Source organism: Leucopleurus acutus (genome assembly GCF_964270905.1).
Source record: "Leucopleurus acutus genome assembly, chromosome: 9".
Taxonomy (NCBI): Eukaryota; Metazoa; Chordata; class Mammalia; order Artiodactyla; family Delphinidae; genus Leucopleurus; species Leucopleurus acutus.
The window spans coordinates 84807267-84821631 of NC_139144.1; the positions used below are offsets into that span (position 1 = coordinate 84807267).

The window sequence follows — 14365 nt, forward strand, 5'->3', positions numbered from 1 at the left end:
TAAGGAAGACAGTCTTTTGTTATGTGTGTCATGGTGTAGCCACGGAGGAACCATTTAGACCAAGGTCTATATGCTTGAGGTATTGGGGATAATGAGATGTTAATCTTAGCACTAATTAAAAAAAATTGGACTATGTATATTTGTTGGACTATGTAGATTCATACACTGGAATACAGTACAGCCACAAAAGTGAATAAACTAGTGCTCTGGCATGAATGAGTTTCACCCAAAAAAAGGGCAAAAGAAGCAAGTCACTGTTGGGTACACACAGTAGACTCAGTTTATAGAGTTCAGAAACAGGAAAAACAAAACCACCATACTGCATAGAGATGTATACGTAAATGGTAACACTGTACAGAAAAGCAAGGAAGGAGGGGTTATCACAATGGTCAGGATAGTGGTGGCGGTCAGGAGACGGGGCTGGGAGTAGAGAGGGACACAGGGGAGCCAAGGTTCTGCTAGTGTTTTGGTAATTAACTTGGGTGGTGGTTACATAGTTGTTTGCTTCTTATTCTTTAAGATGTACATATATGTTTAATGCACTTCTGTATTTATATTAATAGTCCACGATTTAGAGCATGAGTTAAGGTGGAGAGGTGAGGGAGACAAGTCAGCTAAGCAAATGCATATCAAAGTGGCTTCCTTCATATTCCTTCCTTTCTTCCTTTGAGTCAGCTTCCTTTCCAAGGACTGTTCCCTTTACAGGAAACTCCGTGGTCTTGTCTGTCTCGGAGTTCTGCATTGGCAGGACTCTCCAACCTTGCATCTACTAACTTTTCATTCAGCAGCTTTTTCTTGTTTTGAAGGTGGGATTGAGCCTTTCAGCTCTTGTGAAGCCAGTGCTCAAGGCTCCCTGTTGATTGAATCGTGCCTCGCTGAGCGAAGAATTTGAATAGCTTGGGCGATGATTCTCATGTTTTTCTGTGTGCTGTCTCTTCTCTTCTCCCACGTGAAATCCTTTCTTCTTCCCCCCGCAAATATTTTAAGTGAGCTTTAGAGCTCATTCCATAGGTGCCAAGTGGGTTTTATGCCTGGCATCCTTCAGAGAGAGAGGGAAGGAGCTGCTGGACTTGGGAGCTTTAAGGTGCTTCTTCGATGCCCCTGTTGTAATCACCGAGGGCGTGGGGTTTCTAGATTCTCTCTTCTGTATTTCTCTCTTAGCCTAGGGTCTGAGCACTGTCTACAGAGGAAGTGTGAGCACTGGGCTCTGGCTGCATTGCCTCCACGTTAGCCCTGGGAATCCTCGGCTCCTTCTGGCTGGTGTGGCTGGCGTGTCGGGGCTTCTTCCTTCAGCTTCCACTTTTCTCTGGCCTTCTTCCATTGCTTGCCTTTTCCACCGTAGAATAGCACGTGTGGATGGAGACATTAACTTCTTAAATACTGAAAAGAACACAGGTGGTGGTCAGCTTGCTGGGATGAAATTACAAAGGTTATCTCCATGTCTCGCATGCCTCTTCACCCTAGTCTATTTTGAGTCTTCTATCATTTTGTGTAATTCTTATTTGTATTGCTGGGTCAGTCACTTCAGAATCTAGCCCAAGGTTTTATGTAGGTATTTCTCTTATAAACTTAAAAATAGTCTTGTTCATTCAGTCATCCAGCAAATATTTGAGTGCCTTCAAGAGGCCGAGTAGTTTTCTAGATGTTGGGGATACAGGAGTGGACCATCGTATTGTGGTGATGTTACCTTTAGACGGCTAATTTTCTCTGTTTTTCCCCTTACCTAGGTCCTCTCAGGGTGTGCCATCATTGTGCGCGGGCAGCCTCGTGGTGGGCCTCCTCCAGAGAGGCAGATCAACCTTAGCAACATTCGCGCTGGAAACCTTGCCCGCAGGGCAGCTGCCACACAACCTGATGCAAAAGACACCCCGGATGAGGTAGGTGCTTCCCCTCCCAGAGGCTGTGGACCCAGGTTATAGCCCAGTCTCCTCCTTGACTGCACATTTGATGTACTCTTTCTTTTCTGTATATTTCAAGTTTTTTTTTTTTTAACATCTTTATTGGAGTATAACTGCTTTACAATGGTGTGTTAGTTTCTGCTTTATAACAAAGTGAATCAATTACACACATACATATATCCACGAATCTCCTCCCTCTTGTGTCTCCCTCCCACCCTCCCTATCCCACCCTCTAGGTGGTCACAAAGCACGAGCTGATCTCCTGTGCCATGCGGCTGCTTCCCACCAGCTATCTATTTTACGTTTGGTAGTGTATATATGTCCATGCCACTCTCTCACTTCGTCCCAGCTTACCCTTCCCCCTCCCCATGTCCTCAAGTCCATTCTCCACGTCTGCATCTTTATTCCTTGCCTGCCCCTAGGTTCTTCAGAGCCATTCTTTTTTCTTTTAGATTCCATATATACGTGTTAGCATATGGTATTTATTTTTCACTTTCTGACTTACTTCACTCTGTATGACAGACTCTAGGTCCATCGACCTCACTACAAATAACTCAATTTTGTTTCTTTTTATGGCTGAGTAATATTCCATTGTATATGTGTGCCACATCTTCTTTATCCATTCATCTGTTGATGGACACTTAGGTTGATTCCATGTCCTGGCTGTTATAAATAGAGCTGCAATGAACATTGTGATACATGACTCTTTTGGAATTATGGTTTTCTCAGGGTATATGCCCAGTAGTGAGATTGCTGGGTCGCATGGTAGTTCTATTTGTAGTTTTTTAAGGAACCTCCATACTGTTCTCCATAGTGGCTGTATCAATTTACATTCCCACCAACAGTGCAAGAGGGTTCCCTTTTCTCCATACCCTCTCCACCATTTATTGTTTGTAGATTCATTGATGATAGCCATTCTGACTGGTGTGAGGTAATACCTCGTTGTAGTTTTGATTTGCATTTCTCTAATGATTAATGATGTTGAGCATCCTTTCATGTGTTTGTTGGCAATCTGTATATCTTCTTTGGAGAAATGTCTGTTTAGGTCGTCTGCCCATTTTTGGATTGGGTTGTTTGTTTTTTTGATATTGAGCTGCATGAGTTGCTTGTAAATTTTGGAGATTAATCCTTTGTCAGTTGCTTCATTTGCAAATATTTTCTCCCATTCTGAGGGTTGTCTTTTGGTCTTGTTTATGGTTTCCTTTGCTGTGCAGAAGCTTTTAAGTTTCATTAGGTTCCATTTGTTTATTTTTGTTTTTATTTCCGTTTCTCTAGAAGGTGGGTCAAAAAAGATCTTGCTGTGATTTATGTCATAGAGTGTTCTGCCTATGTTTTCCTCTAAGAGTTTTATAGTGTCTGGCCTTACATTTAGGTCTTTAATCCATTTTGAGTTTATTTTTGTGTAAGGTGTTAGGGAGTGTTCTAATTTCATTCTTTTACATGTAGCTGTTCAGTTTTCCCAGCACCACTTATTGAAGAGGCTGTCTTTTCTCCATTGTATATTCTTGCCTCCTTTATAAAAAATAAGGTGACCATATATGCGTGGGTTTATCTCTGGGCTTTCTATTCTGTTCCATTGATCTATATTTCTGTTTTTGTGCCAGTACCATACTATCTTGATTACTGTAGCTTTGTAGTATAGTCTGAAGTCTGGGAGCCTGATTCCTCCAGCTCCGTTTTTCTTTCTCAAGATTGCTTTGGCTATTCAGGGTCTTTTGTGTTTCCATACAAATTGTGAAATTTTTTGTTATAGTTCTGTGAAAGATGCCATTGGTAGTTTGATAGGGATTGCATTGAATCTGTAGATTGCTTTGGGTAGTATAGTCATTTTCACAATGTTGATTCTCCCAATCTAAGAACAGGGTACATCTCTCCATCTGTGTCACCTTTAATTTCTTTCATCAGTCTCTTATAGTTTTCTGCATACAGGTCTTCTGTCTCCTTAGGTAGGTTTATTCCTAGGTATTTTATTCTTTTTGTTGTAATGGTAAATGGGAGTGTTTCCTTAATTTATCTTTCAGATTTTTCATCATTAGTGTATAGGAATGCCAGAGATTTCTGTGCATTAATTTTGTACTGCTACTTTACCAAATTCATTGATTAGCTCTAGTAGTTTTCTGGTAGCATCTTTAGGATTCTCTATGTATAGTATCATGTCATCTGCAGACAGTGACAGCTTTACTTCTTCTTTCCTGATGTGGATTCATTTTATTTCTTTTTCTTCTCTGATTGCTGTGGCTGAAACTTCCAAAACAATGTTGAGTAATAGTGGTGAGGGCTTCCCTGGTGGCGCAGTGGTTGAGAGTCCGCCTGCCGATGCAGGGGACACGGGTTTGTGCCCCAGTCCAGGAAGATCCCACATGCTGCGGAGCGGCTGGGCCCGTGAGCCATGGCTGCTGAGCCTGCGTGTCCGGAGCCTGTGCTCTGCAATGGGAGAGGCCACAACAGTGAGAGGCCCGCGTATCGCAAAAAAGAAAAAAAAAATAGTGGTGAGAGTGGACAACCTTGTCTTTTTCCTGATCTTAGTGAAAATGGTTTCAGTTTTTCACCATTGAGGATAATGTTGGCCGTGGGTTTGTCATATATGGCCTTTATTATGTTGAGGTAAGTTCCGTTTATGCCTACTTTCTGGAGGGTGATTATCATAAATGGATGTTGTATTTTGTCACATCTATTATGTCACAACTTTCTGCATCTATTGATATGATCATGTGGTTTTTCTCCTTCAATTTGTTAATATGGTGTATCACATTGATTGATTTGTGTATATTGAAGAATCCTTGCATTCCTGGAATAAACCCCACTTGATCATGGTGTATGATCCTTTTAATGTGCTGTTGGATTCTGTTTGCTAGTATTTTGTGGAGAATTTTTGCATCTGTGTACATCAGTGATACTCACCTGTAGTTTTCTTTCTTGTGACATCTTTGTTTGGTTTTGGTATCAGGGTGATGGTGGCCTTGTATAATGAGTTAGGGAGTGTTCCTCCCTCTGCTATATTTTGGAAGAGTTTGAGAAGGATGGTGTTAGCTCTTCTCCGAATGTTTGACAGATTGCTCCTGTGAAGCCATCTGGTCCTGGACTTTTGTTTGTTGGAAGATTTTAAATCACAGTCTCAATTTCAGTGCTTGTGATTGGTTTGTTTATATTTTCTATTCCTTCCTGGTTCCGTCTCGGAAGGTTGTGCTTTTCTAAGAATTTATCCATTTCTTCCACGTTGTCCATTTTATTGGCATATAGTTGCTTGTAGTAATCTCTCATGATCCCTGTATTTCTGCCGTGTCAGTTGTTACTTCTCCTTTTTCACTTCTAGTTCTATTGATTTGAGTGTTCTCCTTTTTTTTCTTGATGTCTGGCTAAAGGTTTATCAATTTTGTTTATCTTCTTAAAGAATCAGCTTTCAGTTTTATTGATCATTGCTACATTCATTTCTTTTTCATTTATTTCTGATCTGATCTTTATGATTTCTTTCCTTCCACTAACTTTGGGGTTTTTTTGTTCTTCTTTCTCTGATTGCTTTAGGTGTAAGGTTAGGTTGTTTATTTGAGATGTTTCTTGTTTCTTGAGGTAGAATTGTATTGCTCTAAACTTCCCTCTTAGAACTGCTTTTGCTGCATCCAGTAGGTTTTGGGTCATCGTGTTTTCATTGTCATTTGTTTCTAGGCATTTTTTGAGTCCCTCTTTGATTTCTTCAGTGATCTCTTGGTTATTTAGTAGTGTATTGTTTAGCTTCCATGTGTTTGTATTTTTTACAGTTTTTTTCCTGTAATTGATATCTAGTCTCATAGCATTGTGGTCGGAAAACATACTTGGTACGATTTCAATTTTTTTAAATTTACCAATGCTTTATTTGTGACCCAGTAGATGATCTATCCTGGAGAATGTTCCAGGAGCACTTGAGAAGAAAGTGTATTCTGTTGTTTTTGGATGGAATGTCCTATAAATATCAATTAAGTCCATCTTGTTTAATGTATCATTTAAAGCTTGTGTTTCTTTATAGCAAAGCTATACAGGCAAAATCACGCAAAGAAGCATACACAGACTCACAGAAAGAGAAAATGGAAAAAAATATATATATTAAAAATAAAACAAGGAAGAGAGCAACCAAATCAATAAACAAATCTACCAATGATGGTAAACTCTAAATACTAAACTAAGATAAACATAAAACCAGAAATAAATTAGATGCAGAAAGCAAACCCCCAAGTCTACAGTTGCTTCTGAAGTCCACCACCTGAATTTTGGGATGATTCATTGTCTATTCAGGTATTCCACAGATGCAGGGTACATCAAGTTGATTGTGGAGATTTACCCCGCCACTCCTGAGGCTGCTGGGAGAGATTTCCCTTTCTCTTCTTTGTTCGCACAGCTCCTGGGGTTCAGCTTTGGATTTGGCCGTGCCTCTGCATGTGGGTCACCCGAGGGCATCTGTTCTTCACTCAGACAGGACGGGGTTAAAGGAGCAGCTGATTCGGGGGCTCTGGCTCACTCAGGCCGGGGGGAGGGAGGGGTATGGAATGCGGGGCGAGCCTGCGGGGGCAGAGGCCAGCGTAATGTTGCACCAGCCGAGGTGCGCCGTGCGTTCTCCCGGGTAAGTTGTCCCTGGATCACGGGACCCTGGCAGTGGCAGGCTGCACAGGCTCCCCGGAAGGTGGGTGTGGATAGTGACCTGTGCTTGCACACAGGCTTCTTGGTGGCGGCAGCAGCAGCCTTAGCGTCTCATGCCTGTCTCTGGGGTCCGCGCTGATAGCTGCGGCTCGCACCCTTCTCGAGCTCATTTAGGTGGTGCTCTGAATCCCCTCTCCTCGTGCACCCAAAACAGTGGTCTCTTGCCTCTTAGGCAGGTCCAGAATTTTTCCCAGACTCCCTCCCGGCTAGCTGTGGCACACTAGCCCCCTTCAGTCTGTGTTCGCGCAGCCAACCCCAGTCCTCTCCCTGGGGTCTGACCTCTGAAGCCCGAGCCTCAGCTCCCAGCCTACACCCGCCCTGATGGGTGAGCAGACAAGCCTCGGGCTGGTGAGTGCCGGTCGGCCCTGATCCTCTGTGCGGGAATCTCTCCACTTTGCCCTCCGCACCCCTGTTGCTGTGCTCTCCTCCGTGGCTCTGCAGCTTCCCCCCTGTCACCCCCCCGTGTCCGCCAGTGAGGGGCTTCCTAGTGTGTGGAAACTTTTCCTCCTTCACAGCTCCCTCCCAGAGGTGCAGGTCCCGTCCCTATTCTTTTGTCTGTTTTTTCTTTTTTCTTTGGCCCTACCCAGGTACGTGGGGAGTTTATTGTCTTTTGGGAAGTCTGAGGTCTTCTGCCAGCGTTTAGTAGGTGTTCTGTAGGAGTTGTTCCACATGTAGATGTATTTCTGATGTATTTGTCAGGAGGAAGGTGATGTCCACGTCTCACTCCTCTGCCATCTTGAAGTAGGCTCCCTATTTCAAGTATTTTCATATCACAGGATTGATGACAAATCAACAGTGGCTTGCTTCAGTTTATACATTCGCTGCCTCTAATCGCAGTAATCCCAGCCTCTTTCCGTCATACACTTTCCCATAGGTTTAGAGCCTTTTCAGGTTTATCAGTGTTTCATGCCTCTTTCTCTGGAAACGGGTTAGTACATTTCCTAGGTAGTCTCCGCTGTTTGAGGTTGGCATTAGTTATGGCAGAGCTCTTTTATTTATGTTTGAATTCTTCATTTACCCTCAAAATTCAGAAGGATGCACAGTGAAAAATCTAGTTCTTCTCCCAGGAGACTACTGGTGTTACGGCAGGCTTGAATCTCCAGAGGCATTTATCACCTATACAAGCAGACACTCATTTTCTTTTCTTTCTTTCTTTTTTTTAATTGAAGTATAGTTAATTTACCATGTTGTGTTAGTTTCAAGTGTACAGCAAAGTGATTCAGTTATATGTATTTCAGATTCTTTTCCATGATAGGTTATTATAAGATATTGAGTATATATAGTTCACTGTGCTATACTGTAGACACTCATTTTCATAAATGGTAGCATATACTATAAATGTTAGGAATGTGCCTTATTATAGATTCTTAATCTGGGATCTGTGTCCTAAGGACGTCTGTGAACCCCATGAAATTGTTTGCAAAATTTTGTGTAAACATGCATTTTGAAGGGAGGAAGTTATCAGTTTCTTAGGGCAACTTGTGGTTCAGTAGTTGTCAAGAACCATGTGTTATGGCGATTTGACAAGCTTCTGAGCTTTTGTTCCACCATCCACTCCAGCCCCCTTCTCCCCCATCTCTAATGCCTGGCCACCTTGCCTTCTTTGTGGTCTGCCTGGGACTCCTTAAGTTAGCTCTCCAGGCAGCTGCCATCAGTCTTCTTGGCTCCTGTACTTTGAAACATCAGTTCTTGTCTCTTCTTCAGTGGTGCTTTGGCTATCAAAAATGAAGTTTCTGGATTCTAATTATTTGTCTTTTGCCTCAGCTTGATGATGATGGGCAAGTTGGTACCTCAGCTTCCGTCTGCTGTTTTCCTCCCATGGAAGTGCGGGGAAAAAAGCAGCTCACGGGGTTCTTTCATTTAAGGAAAAACATGCAGTTTTTTTCATCTATAATAAAAAGCATTTTGTTTGAATTAAGAAGATAGTAAAGCAGTGTTATAGGAAATAGAGACAAATCACCCCAAATTCTATCAGCAGCAATTAGATTCTTGGGATAATGACTAAATAGACAAAATCAGTTATTTTCCATTGGTCCTCTATCAGTAAGCACAAGTATTGGGTTACTCTATACCTCAGGGTTGTTCAGTGAGGATTAAACAAGATAATGCGGAATGTTTAGCATGGGCCTGTAAGCTACTTAACAAATGTTAGCTGTGGTAATCTCTAGTGCTATTTAATTTCTGCTACTACAGACATTTCTCGTACTGTTAGTCCAAGTGCTGAAGATTACATCTCTCTCAGCACTTTTCAAATTTTGGGTGCTAAGTGCTTTTCTTGATCAACGTTTTGAATAGTTCTTTCCCTTTCAGTTTTGTGTTGTGTAACAGCTTGCCTGCTTCTAAGAGGAGAAGAGTGTTGACCCTGGTTGGCTAGAGCCAGTCAAGTTCATTTCCCCAGAAGGAAGAAGCAGTGTTGCCTGTAGGGAAGAAGGGTTGGGTTTTAATTTTCTGTTTTGTGGATGAGAATCAAGGCCAGTTGGAGCTTGTTCTGAAGTATCTTAGCTGTAGCCTATGTAACAGTACAATAAAATCTTACCAGAACTATCCCACCTGAAAGAATACCATGTAATCTGATCCCTGCTCTCATTGGAGTTTCATATATTTATACAGCCTAGTGGTTTTTGTCTCTTCCAGAGCAACTCAGTTTCTCCTAGTAACTCTTCAAAGGTCCCTGTGACATGAAGTATTTGAGAGCTACAGATTTCACCCTTTGTCAGCCACAGTCACTATTTCTGTGTGCAGTAATCTAGTCTCTCCTTGCCCTGCTGTGATTTGGTTTTCCCCCCACCATGCCCTTGAAGGTGCTCTGGCTCAAGTTAGCAGTGACGCCAAGTGGTAACCCAATTCCAGACACCCCCGCCAACCTCCAGGCTTTTATCGAGACCTAGAGATTCTGCCTCTTTCAAAATCTCTCTTCTCGAAACTTCATTACAATTGCTATTGTTCTTTGTTCAACTCTGAGAGAGTGCTTTGTTCAACTCTGGAATATTAAGATAACAGTCTTTCTGCTTTCATTTTCCTTCCCTCTGATTCTTTCTCTGTATGCTCTCAGATGTTTTTGAGGTATAATGTCATTTTTTTCCCCTGGCTCAGTATTACTGCCAGATACTTCAGTGACTCCTCATTAGCGCTGGACAAATTTAAATGCCTTAGCCTGGGTTACAGTCCCATTTGTGATTTGACTTATGGTCTTCTCTTACTGAACCCCTTCTGGGATGCTAAGTCCCAACCCTGAGGAAGTGTTCGGGTCTCCTAACAGGCCACCTGAGTCCTGCCTGCTCATGCCTTGGCTCAACTGCCTCCTCCAGCGGAAGCTCCGTCTCCTCCTTGTGCCCTGGTGATTCATCCTCTGGAGAAGTTACACCTGACATCACCTTTCATCATCCCTTTTTTGTGCTGTCACCCTATTCCATGTTTATATGTCTCTGTACTTGGTGTCGGCTCCTCGAGGGGAGGGACATCTGTGTTTTTCTTCCTCGTCAGTGCCTGACACAAAGCAGGTGTACAGTGAATAATGAGGAAAAGAACCCGAGCGTCTCCTTTTGTGGATCAGTGGATTGTGGAATGTAGTATTACTTTCTCTCTGGCTTTCTGTTGTTTTGGAGCATGTCTAGTTTTGTCACATTCAAACAGAGTCAAGGACATGATTGCTTATTTGCTTCCCTTTGTATCACTGTTCCAAATATCATGCACTTGATTATTCTCCGCCTTCTTTCATATCTGCTTTCAGAGAAACTTAGCTCTCTCCTAAGTCCCGTGACAATAAAAGTAGCTCTGCTGTGTGTCCCCAACCATACTGCCCTGTTCCAGCCTAATCCCCAGCATTGCCTGGCTACTCTACGCAGCCTAGATAACTGCATTGATGGGCACTGTGGGAATTATATATTTATTTCCCACAGATTTCTTGAGCTCTCATTGTACGTGAAGCTGTATGTTGGTTTCATGTGAAATACAGAAATGAATGTCACAGTCGTTCTACATTCAGTGGAGCTTTTGAAAGTTGGGGTGGTGGCGTGGTTGCAGCAGAGAGGGATTAATTACATGCGCAGGTGGGACAGTGGGATGATCGAGCACTGGGCCAAGTACAAAAGTAGCTAGCTTTGAGGGTTTACATTGTTGTGGGATTTAATCTTGTTTCAGTAGTTTGGGAGTCTACCTGGTGCAAAGAAAAGATGGGAATTAAAATTCCATTTGTCGTGGTAGACACCAGAACCTTGCATGGGTCTGGGAGTGGAGAGCAAGCTGCTAGATCACCTGCCATTGGGCATTCTAAAGGGAAGAGGCAGTTTTGAGTCTCAGCTACTTAACAGCCATTGCTTCCTAGGTGGAGCTCTGGCACATCATTTGACCAGACCAGTGATTCTTTCTATTGGGTCATTGTGCCCCTAATGTGATGAACGCTTTGAGTCAGTTTCTGTATACGTAGAGTTGTTCTGGGAGGCTCTGCTGGGATGGCCTTCCCCATTAGGTAGCCTTCTGCTGGCTGTGCTCTGTGTGGACACCTGCACAGGATTCTCTCCTGGAGTGCTCTGTTGCCCTCGGCAGGAGTGATGCGGTCACTCGCTTTCCTGAATCTTCTAATCGCCTCTCTTCATAGCTCGTATCTTGTCCATTTATTGAATTTGCCTGACTCTGGATGGAACACAACTTGAGAAGCCTGGAATATTAAAGAAGCTAGGTTACCTTTCTCTAGGATAAGGTATATGTCCTTTTCAGGACCTCCAGTGTAGCTTTCTCTTATTGCCCGGTGACTGACCAGCTGTAAAACATGAGGTTCTGAGACAAGGGTGCTCCTTCCTCAAGCCTTAAAAGCTTTTAGTAATTCTGCCTAGTCGGTAGAAGTTGGAGGTTTCCCCACAGGGGTTAGCTATTTCCTTGTGAACTGACGCTTGATAAATGAATTTTTACCGAAGTCTTGGCTTCCTTTAGGAGTACTTTTTTTGTCAGAGCTTTACATTTAGGAAAGCAATGTTTTACTGAATTTTAGGTATTAGTGTATTACTCAAAACTGAAGCCTAGACATTAGATCTATAGCTGAGGATGTTTTTAGAGTAAGTGGGTCACTAAGGTGATAAAAATGTGTGAGGCTGTGTTAATTGGTTTAGTGCTGTTTCCGTGATGTGGCTGGTAGTTGGGCTCATTATCAGTCATCATACTCTTTGGTCACAGTATCTGTTTTCATTATTATGAATGAGGAGAGGGGTAGAAATGGGAGATTAAAATGTGGTGAACTCCATATTGCCATTGAGTGATTGGTTCTTTTGCTTGTTGGCACTTTGAAGAGAGCGCATTAGATGAATGAGGATAAGCTTGTTTTTGTGTCTTCAAGAGCACTTACTCAGGATTAGTTCTTCCTAGAACTATCCACAGTTGTCGTTGTCTAACAGTACTGGTTTTGTGAATACCAGCCCAGTGGGTTGGTAGACTGCCACATTTAAACTGGCTCTGGTTTCTGGGAAGTCATGGATGTTTTTCTTTTAGAAAAGCTTCTTGGCTAACCCCATGGAATAATCTTCATGGACTGAAAAGGTTGGCAGGCGCTTCCTTTTCAGGTCACTGATATACTGTTTTGCCTTTACTATGTGTAGTCCATGTTCTGTGGCTCCAATTGGTGATAGACATATACCACTCTGCCCTTTTATACGCTGTATTGTTCCTGCACACGAACTTCTGCAGATCATGTACTCCTTGAGCTCTTACCCTCTCCTTCCTCATTTCCGTTCTAAGGGAACTTGGGGCACTGAGCTAGGTCCAGACTGTAAATTCAAGTGCTAGTGACCACTGACTATGACGGTGCTGCTTCAGAGGAGACATCTCCCTTTGTCTGTACCATCCCAAAGTGATGGGGTAAAACCATCCCTTTGCATAGTATCTTTTTATATATATATATTTTTTTATTTTTTATTTTTATTTTTGGCTGCTTTGGGTCTTCCTTGCTGTGCGCAGGTTTTCTGTAGATGTGGAGAGCGGGGGCTACTCTTCATTGTGGTGCGCGGGCTTCTCATTGCCGTGGCTTCTCTCATTGAGGAGCACGGGCTATAGGTGCGTGGGCTTCAGTAGTTGCAGCTCGCAGGCTCTAGGGCACAGGCTCAGTAGTTGTGGCGCACGGGCTTAGTTGCTCCGCGGCACATGGGATCTTCCCGGAACAGGGATCAAACCTGTGTCCCCTGCATTGGTAGGCGGATTCCTAACCACTGCACCACCAGGGAAGTCCCTGCACAGTATCTTGAGATCACATGCAGACGCTGTACCCCTTGTGGATGTGTGGCTCACTCCTTGTATCTGGGTCTTTAATGAGGGACAGGGAAGAACCACCATTGCCAAGCTGATCCCTTACCAGCTAGACAGTAGACAGTAGACAGCAGACAGCTAGAGAGTAGACAGTGATGGGGGTGATGGAGGGGTGGGCATGGGGGGAACTCCTAGTGCTGGTGTCTGGGAAACCATGATGCCTGTTTTTAGGGCTCGTGCTAGTTAAACCAACTGTTCGACCTGCCTTTTTTAGGAGACCCCTAAGCGTATGATCCATGTTGTGTATGTTTCATTTTTATATTCTCCTCAAGGCCTAGTGCATGGCCAGGCTATTGAAGGAGTGAAGTTGCTTGGATGTTGATTGTGCCGTGTGAGAACTGCCTAGTTCTTGAACACATTTATTTTATCTTTCAGCCCTGGGCATTTCCTGCTCGAGAGTTCCTTCGGAAGAAGCTGATTGGGAAGGAAGTCTGCTTCACGATAGAAAACAAGACTCCCCAGGGGCGAGAGTATGGCATGATCTACCTTGGAAAAGGTGAGTACCAAGGGGGAAAGGTACTCATTTTTCTCCAAGTCTGAAGTTCCTCCAAAGACTGGTTTTCATCTGGCGGAGGTCGCTCTGGGAGTGTTGGCTGTAGGTCTCATTGGAAGTGCACAGAGCTCGTGGCATGTAGGTGCCCTGGTACTCCTGCTCCTACTTTACTCCTGTGCCCGCTTTCCTGGCTTGGTTTAGGTGTGCGTGTAAGCGTAGAATTATTTTCCCCTGTATTTAGGCTGTCAGCCTGTGGAACTCATTGGCTCTGTGCTTCTAGGTCAGAGTGCTAATTGAATTCCTATAGATTTCCTATTGCATCTTCTATTTGCTTTATCTATCTTGTGGCTTTTCTTCTCCTCCTGGGGGCTCTCTTTAGGAAAGGACGATTTGTTTAGGGCTTGTGGTTTTCTGTAAGCCACATGACTTGGAATGGAATGGAAAGAACACAGGCTTTGGAGTGGTGTAGGTGTGGATTCCTGGCTCTTCTACCATGTACTCTTACTTAACCCGTAACTGAACCTTTCTAAGCCCTAGTTTCATTTGTAAGTTATACAGAGAGTTTAAAGAGATGGTATGTGTAAAGCATCTCGCTCCAGCACAGAGGTTGCACTCAATAAATATGTGTGTGTGCCTGTTGTTTAGCTGGGCCAGATAGCTTATAGGATATTAGGTGTTCTGGTCTTTTTTGCATTAGGTAGAGGGAGAGTGAGATTGCACAATGGAGTTTGAACAGAAATAGGACATTGAAAGAATTGGTAGAATGTTTTCCATAAAGCAGTCAGATGAACAGGAACACTTATATTCATCTGGATTATTTGGGAGCAGACACCTTTTAAAGTTTCCTTGATTCTTGATAAACTAGCCTTCTAACTGAGCTGCTTTAGATAATCTATTTGCCTTGGGGGACTAGTAAGCTGGAAGTAAGCAAGCAGGGTATATGATAAGGCTAACAATATCCTTTTAGGATTCTGATTTTAAGTGTAGAGGTCTTAGACAAGTGAGTTGTGGATGA

At 43.2% G+C, this 14365-nt stretch overlaps 1 protein-coding gene across 1 annotated transcript in view; it reads left to right on the forward strand.

The window, feature by feature from the left end:
• Positions 1–14365, forward strand: part of SND1 (staphylococcal nuclease and tudor domain containing 1) — a 419761-nt gene that overhangs the window by 27850 nt on the left and 377546 nt on the right. Inside the window, exons 2-3 of the mRNA XM_082847033.1 lie at positions 1728–1877; positions 13233–13353. Coding sequence (XP_082703159.1) covers positions 1728–1877; positions 13233–13353 — 271 coding nt within the window. The remainder of the gene's footprint in view (positions 1–1727; positions 1878–13232; positions 13354–14365) is intronic.